Source organism: Haemaphysalis longicornis, unplaced genomic scaffold (genome assembly GCF_048455015.1).
Source record: "Haemaphysalis longicornis isolate Haplotype H1 unplaced genomic scaffold, Haemaphysalis longicornis Haplotype H1 scaffold_2, whole genome shotgun sequence".
In the NCBI taxonomy this organism is placed as follows: Eukaryota; Metazoa; Arthropoda; class Arachnida; order Ixodida; family Ixodidae; genus Haemaphysalis; species Haemaphysalis longicornis.
Genome location: NW_027526295.1, coordinates 188,771,766 through 188,790,577, shown reverse-complemented (window position 1 = coordinate 188,790,577; position 18,812 = coordinate 188,771,766). Strand labels below are relative to the sequence as shown.

Below are 18,812 nucleotides of genomic sequence, written 5' to 3'. Positions count from 1 at the left end.
TTTCGCATGCACGCTGTTTAAAGCATGTTTCCTACCGAAACAAATTATAGTTTCAACTGCTTTCAAGTCAGCGATCATGGTGCATACAAATATCGTGCAGAATTTTGCTTTTATGTTTGACAATAAAATAAAAATTATTTCTTTGGCGTAACTGCAACATAAGAGGGCAGTATAAGCCTCTCCACGACAAAGAAAACCCAATGCATGGCATTTGTCCACCCTCGTCCTAGTAAGCTGATGGGTCACATGATCGAACTCAAGAGAAAAATAACAAAGAAAAGTGACTCTTTGGGTTCATTACAGCGCTGATTGAAGTCGAGATTGACGAATGAGTGAATCGGCGACATCGGTGCGCTCCGCGGTTATCAGGCGTAGCGCTTCCCTGCTCGTATGTGTCATAGAAGCGATGGTCGCGGCCGTCTTTTTCTGTGATCACGCCATCAACTTGTAACATAGCAGCAGACGATGGCGTGGCGGCGGTGGCGGCAGGGAAGGTGATAACGCAACAAAGCTTGCATTTAAGCAGAGAGCCCAGCTATGTTATTAAATGCGATTGAAAGAAATAAATAGATACGGTAAAAAAATTCTGTGATGTTCTTCAGCTTGACATCCGCCTTTCGCTCGCTTTTGGATCAACGTTACCCGATCGCCTTGTGGTGTTGACGCTAATTTTGACCTCCAGAAATGTGTTTTTCTTGTCAGCCTCAGCTACCGTCTTAATTTTTATAGTAATTGCCAAGTGTTTTTATATCTTTCTTGCACAATATTTGATACCTTGGTTGCGATCTTTACGAGTGAACCGTCAAATTACACTGCATGTCGTCATAGCTATAGGTGCAGCACGTCACTGATTGCTTAGGTCGTGCTTACGCAAAAAAAAAAAAAAAAAAAAACATGGCGAATTGCCGGCAATTTGTGCAGTCGAGAATAGGGCCCTTGTTCATCGTGCATGATAAACTAGGCGCCGCGCCTGCGGTGTAAAGTCTGTTCCAAGTTCTGTGTGGGGTAAAATACGCAGTAGATAGTCGCCAGCCGTACCCTCAACTAACGACATCACTTAAGTAGAATACAAACGTGGCCCAGTTGCTACATGACGAAAAGGAAAACTGCGCATAAAACGAGGACACAAGAGAAGACGACTAGAAACGCTGGGCGCAGACTACCAACTGAGTTTTATGTGAGTAAAGGAACACATTATGAACGAAAACGCCTTCTACTAATGTGCCACAACCCCGGGCAACAGCACAAAGATAAAAAACAAAAAAGAACCAAAAACGCTGAAAAAAAAAACAGCGCAACACGGAGAGCAAGGAACTTGACGCTACGTATGCGCAATCGCTTCGTACATAAACAAAACATAACAAGGCGAGAGCCGTGGCCGTCAAAGGGCACTAAAAATCACCCCCAAAAACTCCTCTAAAGATTAACAGGCTGGCAAGTTGGGCGAGTTGGTGTTGATTCATCTTGAAAATTGACGCGTAAAGACGTCGACTAAGTGTATTTCTCTGTCCTGTGTATTTCTATTCTTAGTCAACGTCTTTCCGCGTCAATTGTCAAGATGAATCCTGTAAAGATACGCGATCTCGGTGCTCAGTAGAGACTCAGACTCTGAACTGGCGCGCTCTTAGCCTTTTTTGGGGATCGAGTACGCTTCAAAAATCTCCCTCGTGAGCGCACACCTGTAACGCCTTATAACTTCGCATGCTTCGAAGCGTGGCGCACTGACTTTGCTGGCTTTGCAATGGGTGGCCAGCTTGTTGACGGTAAAGGTGTGGAGGCTGTTGGCGTGTTCCCTCCGTCGATCATCAATGCATCGGCCCGTTTACCCAATGTACGGTCGCCCACAGGACAAGGGGATTTTCTGCACGACGCATGCTTGGCAGTCAACAAAGCTCTTCTCGTGTATTTCCCAGCACCCCGCGTGTGTAATTTCTGCGGAATTTACACGCTTACATAACTTGTGTAGCTTGTTAGGCGCCGAAAAGACAACACGAGTAGGAGTGTGCTTTAGGTGTGCAAGTTCGGACTGTTCCTCGGGTGTTTTACAAGTGTTGTGGTTTACGGAGCTGGCGTACATGGATTCGCAAGATACGGCACGAGTAGCGCGATTCCAGCGTATTACAGTGCTCGCGCGCCAACTGCTGGAGACTGTCGTTACAGTGGGACCTGTTGGAATGTCGCCAAGAAGGCTTGTGTCGCGTGCAAGCTTTATTTTGTATTTTGGGACGAACCATCGTTTTATCAAAACGTATTTTCTATTGCTATCGCAAAAACTAAGTACCATGTATTTCAAATAAAAGAACCGTAAAAAATATCACCTATATATTGCTGCGTTGCCTTGAATATGCTTAATGCCTTGTTTTTGCTCAAAAAATGTTAGAAGTCTGAACACTGCCACCATATTTGGTAGTTTTGAAGTGTTTTGTCGATATAAACGTCTCTGAAGAATTCAGTTTACTTTAGGCCGGATGGCTGAATCACGGGACGATGGATAGACAGACGGACGGACGGACGGATGGACAGACAGACAGACAGACAGACAGACAGACAGACAGACAGACAGACAGACAGACAGACAGGCAGACAGACAGGCAGACAGACAGACAGACAGACTCACAGGCAGACAGACAGACGACCATAATTTTCGCGTTTGAGTAGCCTCAACACGAAAACAAGCCTGAAACATGAACGCTCTCTGCGTACACGCTCGTTAAGCGCTGGTTTATTGCCGGCTTTTTCGCCCCTATGTGCCGTTTTAAAATTCTGACGTACTTGTCTCTCGACATAACCAATGGCTGTGCTTGGCCGGCGTTCGTTTTCGCGCAGGAATTTTTCCACGAACTCTATTGGCGCACGCGCTTGCAGGCGCCGCCTTTACTTTTGGTAGCTCTCTCTTATTGCAGATACCGTTTTTGAGGTGCGCCGTAGAGACGGACGCCGGGTCGACTCTAAATAGACCCTGGTTGGCGTTCGGGGGAGGCTGCAGAAGCGGTAAGTCATCGGACAGCCAATCATCAGCATTGCAAAACGTACGAAATTGCAACAGCGCACCAAACGAGCGGCCTTTGCTTATGAAGTAAAGAAAGAGCAGCGCGGTGTGCATGCACCGCAATCCTTTTAGCTATCATTATCGGCGCACCACGTGATTAGCAATATTAAACAACAGCGTCAGCGGCAACCATGGTTGGAAGAGCCACAAACTGTGCTTTTCCTATTCACAGCTCGGGCGCTTTCATTCGCCTGCAAAAGGTTAGAGATGAATCTGTGGGGGTGTAATGGTACCGGAACTCACCTTTTCAAACGCATTAGGGTGTGTCAAATAACAAATTCAATCAGGGCTAGAAGTAAATCAGAGGGCGATAGGTCGATTGGCATAAAGAGCACGCAGTAAAACAACAAATGAGGCAGTGCAAGCAGACATCTGATGGGCCTCGTTTGAAGTGGGAGAATTTCAGAGCCAAATATGTTTTAAAGAACGACCTAGCAATGTCGATGTCTTGAGATAGGTGGCCAGGGTGCTACGGCATCTTTACATAACAAGCGTGGACACACAGTGGAGGAAAATAACCAGAAGGCTCAGGACAAAGTATATGAAACCTGGAAGCGCAGGGGAAACGACCAAGGCAATAAAAAATAAAGCGAAAAGAATCAGAGACAACGTTCTGGAAAAAGAGAGAGAGAGAGAGGGAGAGAGAGAGAGAGAGAGAGAGAGAGAGAGAGAGAGAGAGAGAGAGAGAGAGAGAGAGAGAGAGAGAAACTATTTATTACAGATAAAGCAGAGAGGTTTCCCAGCATGAATTCGCCGACATGATACTCTGTGGCGAGGGGGAGAGAAGGAAACAACGGAAGTAAATGGAAGAAGAAGAGTAGGATGCACACAAAGAAGTCCATAGATATATACAGAATCGGGAAGCCGGAGATCGCGAGCGAAAAGTTCTTCGGTAATACCAAAGGTAGTGCATTGCTTTTTGAAGCCCGGTCGGGTTGCTTTCGGACAAAAACACTTATCCGCAAGCCGACACAGGAAGACCTGTGCGCAGGTTGCGGCAGGGCGACAGAAACCATGCGGCATATTATGACGGAGCGCAAAAGCCACACGCAACACGAGAATCGATTCTGGTCAGGCGGGCAATCAGTGCGTCTATCGGTGCGTTTTCCATACTTTCTCACCTCGCAAAGCGAAGCCCCAAACCAGGGCCCGCTAGCTGGAAGCCCAATAAGACAGTCTTCGTCGCAGTCTAATCTTATTGGCAGTCTTCTTATTCGGTTCTTATGTTCCCTAGTCTGTAAGACATTTTCCAGAAACTTACAAGACAGCGAATAAGACTCTAAATAAGAACGCAATAAGACTGTGAATAATCCTGCTCCGAGCAGCCTTATTCACAGTCTTATGCTGACGTGGTCGGTCATTTCATATTCAAGATCGGCCTCCATACCGTGAAAAACGAGTGAGCAAACCGTAGAAGTGGCGAACGATGCCAAAGGTGGCCGCTTGACCGTCGGCTTCAAACAAATAAATGCCTGTTCCGCGGAATTCGACGCCGTTGGAAACGCCGTAGGGAGATAAGGTGGAAAGGGCCAGGCAACGCCGGGCAAGGGAAGACGCAAGAACTACTTACTTTGATGAGGCAGCGACGGCTGCAGCCGACCATAGAGTTTCTATGCAGCCGACCACAGGTTTCAACTTTCGCTATGCGCTATGAGCGTGTGCTTGTTTCCCCCGGGTAGCACGGCTTTTTTTTTCTCCCTCACGTCAATCAAGAATGGACAGGAATGATCGTCTGCGGCCCGATATTTGTCCCGAGCAGACATAGGGCGGCCGAGCGCCTGGTGGGAATGTGTGATCGTCTGCTAAGCCGGCTGTTGCCACAGTAGATAGGAAAAGGCGGCACGGAAATGACGGAACAAATATATTGTTTTATAAAATCATGCCCATTAACTTAGAAACAACAAATAGTCGTTTGCAATAGAACTGCAATGTGACACCAAATTATACACAACAGCAAAACGCATTCTGCTTCAGCAATTGGGATCTTTTGCGCGTAAAAGCCGCATGCAGGATATCAACATTCGGCTATATTCTACACCGCGATTGTTTACAGCCTGCAGCCCTCGGTGAGCGAGCTGCCGGCTAGGCAGCTGGTTATTGCGATCGTGTCGCCGTTCCAGGCGGCGTGAGCCGCTGGAGTGCTCGTTGCATCCGACTCTACGACGATGAACCCGAAGCCAATTCGCAACTTTCTAATTCACGGCGAGATGAAAAGCACGACTCGTGCTGCGACAACGTGAGACAACGTTGATGCTTTTAGCGTGAGCCCAGAGGGTTTCTGGGCCCACGCTTCGCAGCAGACGATCTTTGTTTATGACTTCGTTTACGCGGCAGGGCGACCGAGGCCTGGCGGCGTGAGTTGGCATACCAAGGATGGCGGATCATTGTTGCGTATTTGTGACAACGCCCAAATCGGCCGTCTGATGGTCAGCATTTCTTGAATTTATCCAATCATGGTTCAAAATAAATGCTTGCCCAACGCCGGCGACGGCAACAAGCAGTTTTGCAGCGTATTCCCCGCTTTTCCCTAGGGGCCTCTCTCGTGCTCATCTAGGTACCGGCTGTCCCTGTAGTCTTCAATAAGACCGCTCTGTAGCCTGGCCTGAGTGCTTTCGAGCAAGCTCACTAGCCCGAATCTCATTCGCGGACTTATTGAAGTCCGTGAATAAGACTAGACTGTGAATAAGACTGCCAATAAGCACGTGTGTTCGTGCAAGCGGGCCCAGGAATACATGCATTTGCATGCAAACACCGCGTTGCTTCAAACCGACGCCCCTTTTTTGGAGAATTCGGTCCCTGGCGGCCCCTCTGTCTTCGTAGGTGACTTGGCTGTGTGCACCTCACACGGATTTCTGAGCTTGCCGCTTAAAGTCCTTCATAACTGCTTGGCCGAATCATTTTCTTGCAAGCTTTCACACCTCTCCCAAAGTGGACCGCGTTAGCACGCGCTAGAACCCGCAGCAACCGGCACGCGTTCTAGGCGTCTGGGCTCCCCACTTCAGGCGCGAACGCACGTGAACTAGCGAGGTGAACAGCACGCGAGATATCATGCCACGAACGCTTCGCAGAGTGTTCTCGAAAGTCGGGCTGGTCGATGCCGGGCGTTCGTCACGGGACGCACGCTCACATACGGTCGGCTGGGCTCAGTTTTCCGGTGACACTCCAAGGCGAAAATAAAATCTTAGCCAGGTCGGCTGTTAGAACAATGTTTTATGTGATTTTAGAATGCACTGCATTACGAATGCTGACTAGTGAATTATCGGGCACTAGCCTTGTGTTTGACCTGTGGCCGGGAAACTTGAAGGGCTGTTTAGTTGCTAAAATATTAAGTCGGGCATAAATGCGCGTTAACGCGGATACGAAGTGCTGTTGCGCATAGGGGCATGAAGTTCGCGAAAATGCAAGATAAAAGTTTTTTTTTTTTTCAAAAAGTACGACGTTACTGGTGATTGACCGAACGATGACAATGCACTTAGGCAGTGGCAATGGGATGCCAAACATGCCGCATGCCGGCGTGCATGCCGCATCCAACAAAAGCCTTGAGTTCGATAGTAACGATCCATCGAAAGTAATTTCACCGCCTGCAAGCGTATGCGATGATAAAAGTAGAAGGAAATTTGCACTACTACTGTGTCGATTGTTCCAGCATATTTATTGGCGGGGCAAAGCAATCTCTAGCATGTCAAAGGTGGGGCTTCAAAAAATAAAAGATAGGGCGCTAAAACAGGCCCCCGGATACATTAGCAGTTTCCACTGGGACCAAGCTTGGGACACACGAAGAAACCCAATATGCGTCGCGACGTTCCCACCGACGAGAAGGCTTTATCCGCTGTCTTCTTGGAAGCCGCCGGCGATGATGTGCAGGACGAAGCGGACGCTAACATGGCCAACGTTTCCGAGGAAGATGGAAGTGACACGAGTGATGAAAGTTGTGGTAGCACCCCGATGGACCTGTCCCTCGCTGTTCCCGCCCTTTGTTTTCTCCACGTCGAAGGACCGGTCTTGGTGTTGGATGTGTCAAGAGACAGCCGCCACGTCGTGACCCTCGATCACTGCGGCGTGGCCTTTGTTTGGCGTTTAGACGCGGGCGTGCTGGCGTTTGTGTGCCGCAGGAGTGTTGCGATTGCTGAAGAGCGGGTGTGGTGCGCAGCCTTCAGCCCCGACTCGACGCTGCTGTGCACGGGTGACACGAGTGGCTGTGTCCGTGTATGGAGAATCGACGTCCCCCGTGTCGTGTGTGAGTTTGTCACTTTTGGCTTCATAAAGTGGGTTCGCTGGAATCATGAGGACAACGCGCTGCTCGCCGGGACAGTCGATGGCATCGTGTGTATGTGGAAAGTACCTGGTGGTGAGTGCAACATCATGCAGGGCTCATTCACCACTTGCGGTGATGGGCGCGTTCTTGCGGATGGCCGGCGTGCGGCTGCGGTCTACGACGACGGTTCCGTCTGCATTTGGGACCTCAAACGGGCGCGCTTGTTGCACGACTTGAGCGGTCCCAACCGAATCCATGACAGCCGGGTCACATCCCTGGACGTTGGTGGAGAGCTGGTAGCCACGGGCGCCTATACCGTGCATGTCTTGCACTCCGGCACGGGACATGTGGTTGCCACGTTTCCGCGAATCCTGCTAGACCTTCCTCCTGGTGACGACGATAACAAAGTTTGCACGCTCTCCTTTCAAAGCCAGCAGGAGACGCTAGCAGCGGGTACGCACAGCGGTGTCCTGGCCCTCTTGGACTTGTCATCCTGTGCAGAGAGGCGTCGCTACGTGCACCCCTACGCAATTTCGCGAGTTGTTTGGAGGGGACCGCACACGGTTTTAACTAGCTGCGGAGATGGCATAGTGCGTGCTTTCGATGTCCGCACAGATGGCTCTGAACCAGTCGCCCGCTGGAAATGTGCCTCGAGAGGCCTTATGAGTCTGGCAATGTGCCGTGACGGGTTGTGCTTTGTGACCTCTTGCTGCCTCGGAATGTGTGGGGTATACAGATTTCAGACGCCCTTGTGAATGCGGGGACGTAGTCGCCGCGGCAGTGTGCCCAACGGCGATTGAAAAGGCGCGGTTAGCGTGAATTGTATTGGAAAAATCACGAGGACCAACGTACATATATGCTTTGACTTCTGGCGTCAAATTAAAGTATTTTTATTTTCATGATTGGTCAACAGAAATTTCACAACTTCCATTGCCTAGTGTATGTAAATGATTTCTGTAAGTTACTCGATTACTACTTTTGCTCATCTTTTAGAAATTTCCATAAGTTGGTGTGAGGCACTTTGTGGTATTTAAGGGTGACCGGACAAGGAAGTGGGAAATTTTCAGCCTCGTGTTTTGCAGCTGTACTTACCGGAAATGCTGGTTGACTAAACTGATTAGTTAATTGAAATTGGGGCTTGGTGGAAATTGTGAATTTATTTGCTGTTTATTTATGCATTGACTCATCCCTCTGTAGGACCCGCTAACATATATTTGCATTTATGTACTACCCTGACCCATATCTAACCTGGCAGTTCATGCCAAATAAACCAACGAAACAGTCTATATTGCTGAAATTCGAGACGTTAAAGCCACAACTGTAGAACGTTTTATTCGTATCTTTCTATGACTTGACGCGATAATAAATCTATGCGTTAAAAAGGGCTGTTTACGTTTCATTCGTAGCGAATTCGGACTTGCGCGTTGCCTGCTGCTGCGGATTATTTCGAATATAAAGGTGCTCCAAAAGAGAGCGGTGGGCGAAGCGGGAAAAGCTGCATCCCAACGCGATCTATGAATTGATACGCCGCAAATAGCGAGCGTGGGTGGGCACATCCATTAGGCTGGTCGCCCGCGACCCGCTGACGCTCGCCTCATCGCCGGCTCAAGCGACGCCGCGCTGACGCCATCCCTGCTCGCCAGTGACGCTTCCAGTGCATACGAGTTAAGCTGGGGTACCCATCGAACTGTCCATTTTCAAGATATCATAAGCTACAAACACCGCACCGTCTACTCCCGCTTCCCCCACTTGAATTCGCTTCTTCCTGCTGCAATAATCTATCTCTCTCACTCTCTCTCTCTCTCTCTCTCTCTCCGAACATAACTTACTTAAGTTTGTGTAATAATGTCAATTTGTTAAGAAGCCGCTGGCTTCCGATAGGCTCACATCCTTAATTCTCTTGAGGGCCCATTAAAACCATGGAAGCAATGCCGCCAATACATGCATAAACTGCACGTTTTTATTCAGTTTTCATACGTTTCCTTGAAGCCAGCATGGTTAAAACCGCAGTTGCTGCATGATTCGCGATCGGTTAAGCGTCATGGCACAACAAACTTACCCCCGGTGTAATCGCGAATGTTGGCAGGGGCGTGAAAAAAAAGTGGTGGCGTTCGTAACAAAACGGAACCCGTGCGTCGCTGAAGATCAGTTTTCTTCCAGAAGCGGGTAAAGATATTCGTGCATTAAGCTTTTGAAGCGCACCTAGCTAGCAGGGATGACAGCGGCACAGCTTCGCTTGAGCCGGCAATAAGGCGAGCGTCAGCTGTGGCGTCAGCGCATCGAGATGGGCCAGCCGCACGTACCCACGCACTCTCGCTATCGCGGCGCATATATTAATAGATCGCGCTGGCATGCACTTTCGCCCTCCCCGTTCACCGCTCTCGCACTCCGTTTAACTGCTGGAGCGCCGGTACTATGGCGGTCACACTTAGAGGTGACCTTACCTCTTACCTCTGACCTTAATCTTACCTGCCCCCAAGAAGAAAAAGCAACAATGCCTCCACATACTGAATATTTATAGTGCCGTCAAGCAGTCGCAGAATCTCACGTTACTTCTGCAAAAGGCCTGGTCCTACGCCCAGGGCCAGCCGCTGCTTATTGTCGGCGATTTCAACGCCCCGCACCCTGAATGGGGGTATCCGCATGTGTCACGCAAAGGCCGTGGAGTGCTCTCTACGATCCTCTCGCATCAGATGCGCCTCCTTACAGACCCGGCACACCCCACTCGACAAGGCAACAGCGTCCAGAGAGACACCACTCCTGATCTGACCATCACCCATAACATCGCCAACTCAGTCTGGCGCAACACTGGTCATGATTTGGGAAGTGACCACTATGTGGTTGAAACCCTCGTTCAGGATGGACCCCCACAGCCGAGCACCCGTTCCCACAAGCTGGTTGACTGGGACGTCTTCCGATCCCTCTGTGATGCTAACTTACCTGACACCTTAGAAGATTTGGATGACTGGACTGCCAAACTCCTCGAACAACGTGATGGTGCAGTCAAAACTGTCCCTGAACAAGCTCACCTTGACGTGGTTGATTCTCGTCTGCTCCACTTATGGGAAGCCAAGGAGGGCCTAGTGCGTCGACTCCAGAGGCAGAAACACAACCGCCCTCTCCGTCGCCGCCTGGCTAAGCTCAACCAGGACATTAGCAGACATGCAACAAACTTGACCAACCAGCATTGGAATGCCCTTTGTGACCGCATGGAGGGCAACATGAATGTTCCGCAGACCTTGAACATTCTCCGTGGCCTGCTCAATCCGGAGAAGAAAAGAGAGCACACGCAGAATGAGATGATTACCCTCCTCCACAAGTCGTCGGGTTCTGCGCAGGAGCTTCTTCGACAGCTTCAGGAGCTCTATATTCCGTCCGCTGCCTCCGTTCCTCCCCCGGATTACACCGGCGGCCCCAACGAGACCTTAGATCGCCCCATCACGGTTGCCAAAGAAAGGGCTGCCCTTACACGTGTCAACGTTCGATCAGCCCCGGGTCCTGAGGGCATCACCAACAAGCTTCTTCGGAACCTCACTGGATCCGCAGAACAGGCGCTCACTGACTACATGAACACAGTGTGGACGTCGGGCCATCTTCCTGCCTCCTGGAAAACAGCGAAGATCTCTCTTATACCCAAACCAGGCAAGGAATTGGCTATTACAAATCTCAGACCCATTTCCCTAACATCTTGTCTGGGCAAGTTACTTGAACACGTCATCCTGGCGCGTCTCCAAGCCTATATGAATGATCAGGGTCTGTTGCCACACACCATGCTGGGCTTTCGTCCTAAACTGTCTGCCCAAGACGTTATGCTGCAGCTTCAGCATCAAATTTTGGATAACCCCTTTATCTCCCGGCAAGACACTAAAGTCACCATGGGCGTCGATTTGACTAAGGCATTCGATAATGTCACTCATCAAAGTATACTGACCGGGCTTAACCAACTTCACGTGGGACTCCGCACCTACCAGTACATCGCCAACTTTCTCACTGGTCGCACAGCATCCCTCTCGGTCCAAGGCCTTGAATCGGACCCCATGCCCTTGGGCAGTACAGGCACACCTCAGGGGTCAGTCATTTCCCCTTTTCTATTCAACGTGGCTATGCTCCAGCTCCCTCCCCTCTTGGAATGCATCCCGGGCCTGCACCACAGCATTTACGCGGATGACATCACCGTTTGGACAGCTGGGGGCAGCGATGGTGAAATTCAAGACCGCCTTCAGCAAGCTGCCAACATTATCGCCACTTACGCCCATGAACGGGGGCTCAGTTGCTCATCACAAAAGTCGGACCTCTTCTTCTATCACTCGAAGCGTCGCCATCGTGATGCCTGTGCCCCTGATATTCAGGTCACGCCATAAGGTAACCTCATTCCGCACGTGCCCTCTATTCGCATTCTCGGACTCCGAATTCAAGAAAATGGGGCTAACACTGAAAGTATCCGCCGTCTCGAAAACACCACCGACCAGATTGGCAGACTCATCGCCCGCATAGCCAACCGCAACCATGGTCTCAAAGAAGCCAACCTCCTTCGCTTGGTGCACGCATTCATTACCAGCCGCATCACATACGCCACCCCCTTTCTGAAGTTTACCCAGACCGAAATTGGACGCCTCCAATGCACCTTGCGCAAGGCGGTCAAGCTGGCCATGGGTCTCCCTCGTCATACCTCTTCTGAAAAGCTTCTCAACACCGGGACATACAACACCTTCGAGGAGCTGGTTGAAGCGCAGCGTGTTGGTCAACTCCACCGGCTGGCCTCTACACCGACGGGTCGCTCCATCCTAACCAAACTGGGCATCTCCTTTGCTACGCAGCACGGAGATAAGGTCAGTTTGAGTGACTCTCTACGATCCCGCTACAGTGTGGCCCCCATCCCACGGAATATGAACCGTGCCTTCTATCAAGAACGCCGCCTTGCCCGGGCCAAGGCCTTACACAAAGCCCACGCTTCGCACCCCACTACCCTATACGCCGACGCAGCGGAATATCCCGACCGTGCAGCCTGCGTCGCCGTAGTGGTCAACTCTCGAGGAGACTCTGTAGCTTCGTGTTCGGTCTCCACGCCTCACCCTGAAGTTGGTGAAGAAGTTGCCATTGCCCTGGCCCTCACAGCTGCCCCGGCCACCGCAATAATCTCCGACTCGCAGACGGCTCTGCGCAACTTTGTGACGGGTCGTGTATCCCCTATCACCGCACGTATCCTGCAGACTGCACAGACTCCGCCTGCCCATTGTCCACGCCTGATATGGACTCCGGCCCATTCGTCCCTTCCGGGTAACGAGCTGGCTAACGAGGTAGCCCGAGATTTCTGCTGCCGGGATGCCTCGGATGCTGCCTCTCCACCTCGGGCGGGAGGGAGGGATCGCCTGGTTACGTATCGGGAAATAACGCAGCACTACCGCCTTAGTCGGATGCACTTCCCCGGCCCCGCTCCCACTTTAAAACGCAGGCAATCTGTTCAGTGGCGTCGACTGCAGACTAACACCTTCCCGCATCCCGCATTGTGCCACCTTAACTTCCCCACGTGATACTGCCACACGTGCACGTGGTGCGGAGCGCCTTTTGCTTCCCTCCACAACATAGTAGGCACGTGCCCCTCGCGACCCACCCTCCATCCTACTCTGTCCCAGCCCCTTACCACGGTAGAGCAATGGGAGGCTACTCTGCTCAGCCCCGACCAACAAGTTCAAGAGTGTGTGATTCAGCTGGCCGAACTCGCCGCTACGGCCCAGCGGCTCCTAGCCGTCGACTAGGGGACTGTACTGTGCCGGTGCTACCAGCCGGTGCCTCTTTCTTCACAGCTCTGGATAAATAAAGTTTTTACCACCACCACCACCACCACCCGGGAGAGCGTGGCGCGAGCTACTACTGGAGCATCCTAACGGCGCCTCTCGGAAACAGCGCGCATGCGCGTTGTGGGGGCCGAAAGAAATCTCGTCGCGCGCATCGCGGTATCAGGCGGCAGCGCGTCGTGTGGTACTGGTCCGGGGAAATGTGTGCGCGGCTGCTGCCCATATTCTCTCTCAAATACGGGAACGCAACCTTGCCATCTACCTCAAGTGGTTTCCCGCCCACATGGGACCCCACATCTCTGGGAAGGGGAACACCAACCATAACGAGACTGCCCATGCTGCAGCGCGAGATCTTACCAACCGCACTGCAGCAGAAGTCGACACTGAAACTTCGGAGTCGTACAACGCGGGCAAGGAACCCATGACTACCTACAGCGAGATTGTCACCTGGTACCGACTCAGCAGGCGGACCATGCCTCCTCCACACCCGGGCCTAACCATTAGATGGTGTTGGCCTAACTCGAGCGGAAGCAGTCCTCTACCGACAACTACAAACATACTCTGTCCTTACACCAACCCTTGCCCCATACGTATGCCCCGAGGTGTACGAAACGGACATCTGCCGCCTATGTCAAGACCAGAGAGCTACACTGGCTCACGTCTTATGGCAATGCAACAACGCAGCAACGGGAACAACGCTTCGTGAGGAAATAGAAGACGCCAAGTGCAGCGCTAACCTAGACACACAGCTTCAGGCGGTCAACACTATCTTCGCAGCACTGGAGCTACAACGGCTGTCAAGTCAACGCCAGGAGGAGCCCACTAGGAGCAGCGCCCAGGGGACCACCGGGAGTGTCCGGGACCTGGATCGAGTCGCTCCTGGGATGTCCATGGACCCCTCTACCGAAGACTAACCATCGGCCTGTATTGGCGCCTTAACAGGTTGCCTCCTCATGGGCTTTAACATGAGTGATCAATAAAGTTTCACTCACTCACTAACTCAAATTGCGATCGGCGTTTTCAGTGGCCGCCGTGAACGCCAGAAAATTCACGCATCTCCACGAAGTGAATCATGACGAGTGGGCGAAGCACTGGAGATCGTTGTTACCGTAAATCACACGTGACATTGCCCACTCCCGCATGTGAATGAGTGAAAAAGTGTGTGTAGTGTATTTACTCCGGGGTAGCTTGTTGTCGGCGTTGCCGTTGAGCTGCTGCTCTCGAGCACTCAACTCCGGGGTAGCTTGTTGTCTGCTTAGACGTTGAGCAGCCGCATGCCGCGGCAACGTTCGTTTTCATCGATGGCAGAAAGAGAATGGGCGGTCTAGAACGCGCTTATATACGAATTTGCACCGCACCGCAGCGCACTCTCTCTCTCTCTCTCTCTCTCTCTCTAACCTTCTGTGAACCTTTTATTTTGTTCTTAACCTTTTGTGAACCTTTTGTTCACAGATTTTTCGATTTACATGGTGCTTTGCCGTGAGCATGACGCTGGACGGAAGCCGGACGGCCAAGCATCGACCCTAAGATGCTTCACCCCTAAATAAATACTTCGGCGCTGGAAAAAAGATTTATCTTACGCGAGAACAAAAGGGTTCATGCAGGGAAGCAAGAACGAATCGTGGTCTTTTCCTACGACGCGCGTCGTGATTCTGCAGCCGTGAAGATCGCTAGCACGAGCCGTCACCGAGAGCTGTAGAAAGTTTTCAATGCTCGACCGGCCTGACGACGCGCGACCACCACGCTCATTGCCTGCAGCGGGCGTCGAAATCTACAGAACTTTCATCTCTGGGGCCTAAATAAGGACGAATCTCAGCTGATTATGAACCTTGTTTGAAACCAAAAAAGCGAGTCTCGGCCTTGCGATGCTTCTGTTCCTTATGATTTTTTTGTATCTTCGCGCATTTTGTGCAGTGTTGACAATAACAGTAGCTCCCAGTTTGCCTCCCAATTTGCGTACATTTTCTCATCTGCTAGGTATTAAGTGGCAAGAAGAGAGCGGAGTGGGTCAGGGAACAAACGCGTGTTAAGGACATATTAGTAGAAATTAAGAAGAAGAAATGGACGTGGGCAGGGTATGTAATGCGAAGGCAAGGTAACCGTTGGTCATTAAGGGTAACTGAGTCGATCCCTAGAGAAGGTAAGCGTGGCAGGGGGCGGCAGAATGTTAGATGGGCAGATGAGATCAAGAAGTTTGCGGGGAGAAATTGGTCGCAGTTAGTGCAGGAACGGGGAAATTGGAGATTAATAGGAGAGGCATTTGCCCTGCAGTGGGCGTAGATAGGCTTGTGATAATGTAGGTGATGGTGGTGATGATGATGATGATGAGGTATGTATCGCTGCATAACTCTCCTAACTGCAGGTTGTGGAATGTCTTTGTTAAATTGGAGAAGGTAGCTAACCTGCAATAATAAGTTGTGCAGTGAAGCCCCTCATCCCAGGAGCATTGAGGGAAAGCTAGCTTCTCGATTTCAATGAAATTTTATTTCACGGTCTAGCATAGCTTATATCGGGATACAAGCCCAACGATGTGGCAGTGTCCCGTTCTTGGTCTCCTGGCAAAACACACATGCGACTTCCTAGTCTGGCCGGCAGTGAAAGTATTATCAGTTGTGGAGTGAAGCCGACCTGGATGTTTTCCGCTCTCACCCACGAAATTTCTTGAAAGGGGTGGCGTGGCAGCTAAGAATAAATCTTAAGCTTTTCGCATAGCTGCAATTCTAAATAGTTTTACAACTGTTTATACGCTCCCGGGGTCAACAGCAGCACTGTATAATAGCACCACAGACCTATTGCTGCACCCGATATCTGGCAAACGATCTGGTACCAACGTCCGACCCACGTGCAGCGCACGTCTCCTTCAGCGCGAAGAATACAACGAATGTCTGGGTGCCTTTTCAAATATCGGGTTAGGATACACAAGTCTACGCAAGCAACAAATCGCGGGACCGGTCGTCGTTCCATACGTGACTTACATAAACTATTAGGACAAGTTATAGTGCACTTGAGGTAGCAACGGCTGCTTTAGTGGTGCTTTTTTTGCTTCCAAATGTGCCGTCGAGAAACTGCACTGTAATTTCAAAACCACGGAAGTTGCAGTAATTGCTACGCCTATGCGGCTGGGACTTGTCTCGCAGATCGCAGTGACCGCCCGAGCTAGCGATCTTCACGGCTACAGAATGACGATGCGCGTCGTAAGAAATGACCGCGATTCGTTCTTGCTTCCCTGCATCAACTGTTTTCTTTGCGTGTAAAAGAAATTTCAAAACTTCTTTCCAGATCCGCAGTAGTTATTTTTGCCGTTGATGCGGCCGCTGGCAACGTCGACTGCATCTTGAGCGCGGGCAGCTCGCCAATAGCAGACGACGCACTGCCGCCTGACGAGGCGATGCGCGCGACGAGATCTGATTTCAGTTCGGAGGGCGTAGCTTGAAAGGGTGTGGCTTTCGGTAGGCTAACTCTGCGCGAGCGCACGTATGCTACAGTTTATGGTGCCCCAAAAGCCAAAGTTTATTTCATTGAGACAGACGCATGAATGCATAGGCTGGTGGTAACATTGAAACACAAAAAGCAGTTCTCGACATCTCGGCATTCGTTATTTCCAGATCAGTAGAGTTAGTTGCCATGCCTGCCCGCTCCCCGTCCTACCGCCACCGTGAGCTCATACACTTCCCGGAAAAAGAAAATGAAGTCGCCCCCCCCCCTCCAAACACACACACACGCACACGCAAACACTTTTTATACGCCAGCGCTCAGAGGACCATATCCCTGTGGGGAGACGGGCTAGTTAAAAGTGCTTAATATTTTGGACTCCTCGCAAAAAAACAGCACTAGACAGGCAAAAACCTTCTTTCACTCTGTGCCTTGTTGTCTGCTATGTGTGTTTTTCCTTACTAGTCCGTGTTTTTTGTGCGTAGTACCGACTTTGAGCCATCTTATTATAATCGCGTGATCGTGTTTTGAGGTCTAGAGGAAAGCCATGGAAGTCTCCATTTCGTTTACAGCGGAGAGGTGGCGTGACCCGATGTCAACTTGGGGAGAACGAACGCATTTAACACCTTTTATAAACGATAACTCATCGCGTGTGAACGAGTGAAGCTCTGCCTACCATCATGACCTCCGTGTCCTCCTCCCCAAGGCCAGTGCGACATCGGCGGCTTCTTCCAATCAAATAGTGGAGGGGTAGTGCGCCGTTTTTGCTTGAAGTTCTTCTGAGTTTTCAAACGACTTTTTTCAACTGGATCTTTCCACTTTGCACACGGTAAGGTACTTTAGAAGCATTTTTAAGCTGCTAGAACAGCTGCACTAAGTTCGAAACGAAGTCAAACCGCGATATTCATTTGAGCGTGTGGGTTCGCGTAACTGGGGTCCAGCCATGGGCACTGTATATATTTGGTCCTATGTGACGAGCGGTGGGCCGTAGTGCACTGAATCAGATCAACTCGTATACCATAAGGAATTGTTTTGTCTTTAATTGGCATCCTGTTACTAGGGTTCTGCGCTAAGTAATACCAGGCTTCCAGGGTCGGTGTATCTATTTCAGCAAATTCTAAAATAAGTGTTCAGCGTAAGGCGTATTCTGGTTTCTTTTTTAGTTGTTTTCTGGCATGCAAAGAACGTATTCGGTCGGGAGGAAATGAATTATATACCGTTTGGTTCATTTTGCTGAGCATCTCGCTGTTTTTTTCATCAGGCTACACGCAAGAAGAGCGGGCCAAGGCTGAGTAGTGCGTCTGAGCAACATTCACAGCGTTCGAGTTCGAATACTTTGTCAGCGCCCCACAATTGCACCCTTGCGTTGCTGTAAAGCGGACCACCCATAAGCGCTCCTGTGACTCGAAGTGTGCGGAATCGGGAAGCTTATGTTCTTTTACCGCCACGCATGCGCGCAAGTTGCTGCCTATGGCGCTGAGATGATCTGGAGGTGCCAGCACACGGATTCTCGTGTTCCCCCACACCGAAATTAAGATGGCCCATACATGATTACCACGTGTAGGTTGGGCCCAGATAACTCAGCCGTAACACACCCCCACCATGACGCGCCTCAAAGCACGGGGGCAGCTTTGGTGCGTAAACCCCCCAAAATTTAAAAACAAATCTGGGTCAAGTGAATCCAAGGTCGCATTGACGGCTGATCAGTATGTCACGGCATGGAGGGGCGAAATATACCAGAATCAGAGGAGACTGAAAAAAATCAAGATAGATTGCTATCTCGCATGATGCATGACAAACGCTCAGAGAGCAGTAGGAGCAGCTTCAAATTCAAAACACCCTCTGCTCCAATTTGTAGGCTTGCATGGGAGAGGGAATGGCCCGCCGTCAATCGCAAGTCGTGCAGCTTTTTTCGGAATCTCTTTTAAGAAGCGAGAAAAAAAATGTTTGATTTGTGAAAGCCTCGTATTAAGAAAGCTGGCCATGGAATCTTACCGAACGCCGTTCCTCTATTTGTCGCCTAGCACAGCCGCAAAGCTTAACTGTTCGTTTTTACTCATAGAAAGGGGTGCTTCAGCAGAGAGTCGATGAAGCAATACTTAAAAAAAGCATCGTTCAAAACACGTTTGTTTTTGTTGAACTGGGGGAGGGAATGCGGACGAACCATACATGTGTTACACTCAATCGCCACTATCTTCACGGCCCGAGCACATTTGTCGGTTGGGCAAAGCTAATCTACATGGTGTGAAAGGCGGGGCTTCGCGAAAGGATAAAAGATAAG

General features: G+C 50.5%; 1 protein-coding gene across 1 annotated transcript; it reads left to right on the top strand.

Moving 5' to 3' along the window:
- Positions 1-6,542: 6,542 nt before the first annotated feature.
- LOC144167566 (angio-associated migratory cell protein-like) lies at positions 6,543-8,676 on the top strand. The gene has a single exon (XM_077696793.1). It carries the CDS (start codon positions 6,839-6,841, stop codon positions 8,057-8,059), a length of 1,221 nt encoding a protein of 406 aa, XP_077552919.1. The 5' UTR covers positions 6,543-6,838; the 3' UTR covers positions 8,060-8,676.
- The last annotated feature ends 10,136 nt before the right edge of the window (positions 8,677-18,812 follow it).

What these genes read in the sequence shown, in the direction of transcription:
- LOC144167566 (XM_077696793.1), top strand. Translation starts at nt 6,839, where the DNA reads ATGCGTCGCGACGTTCCCACCGACGAGAAGGCTTTATCCGCTGTCTTC.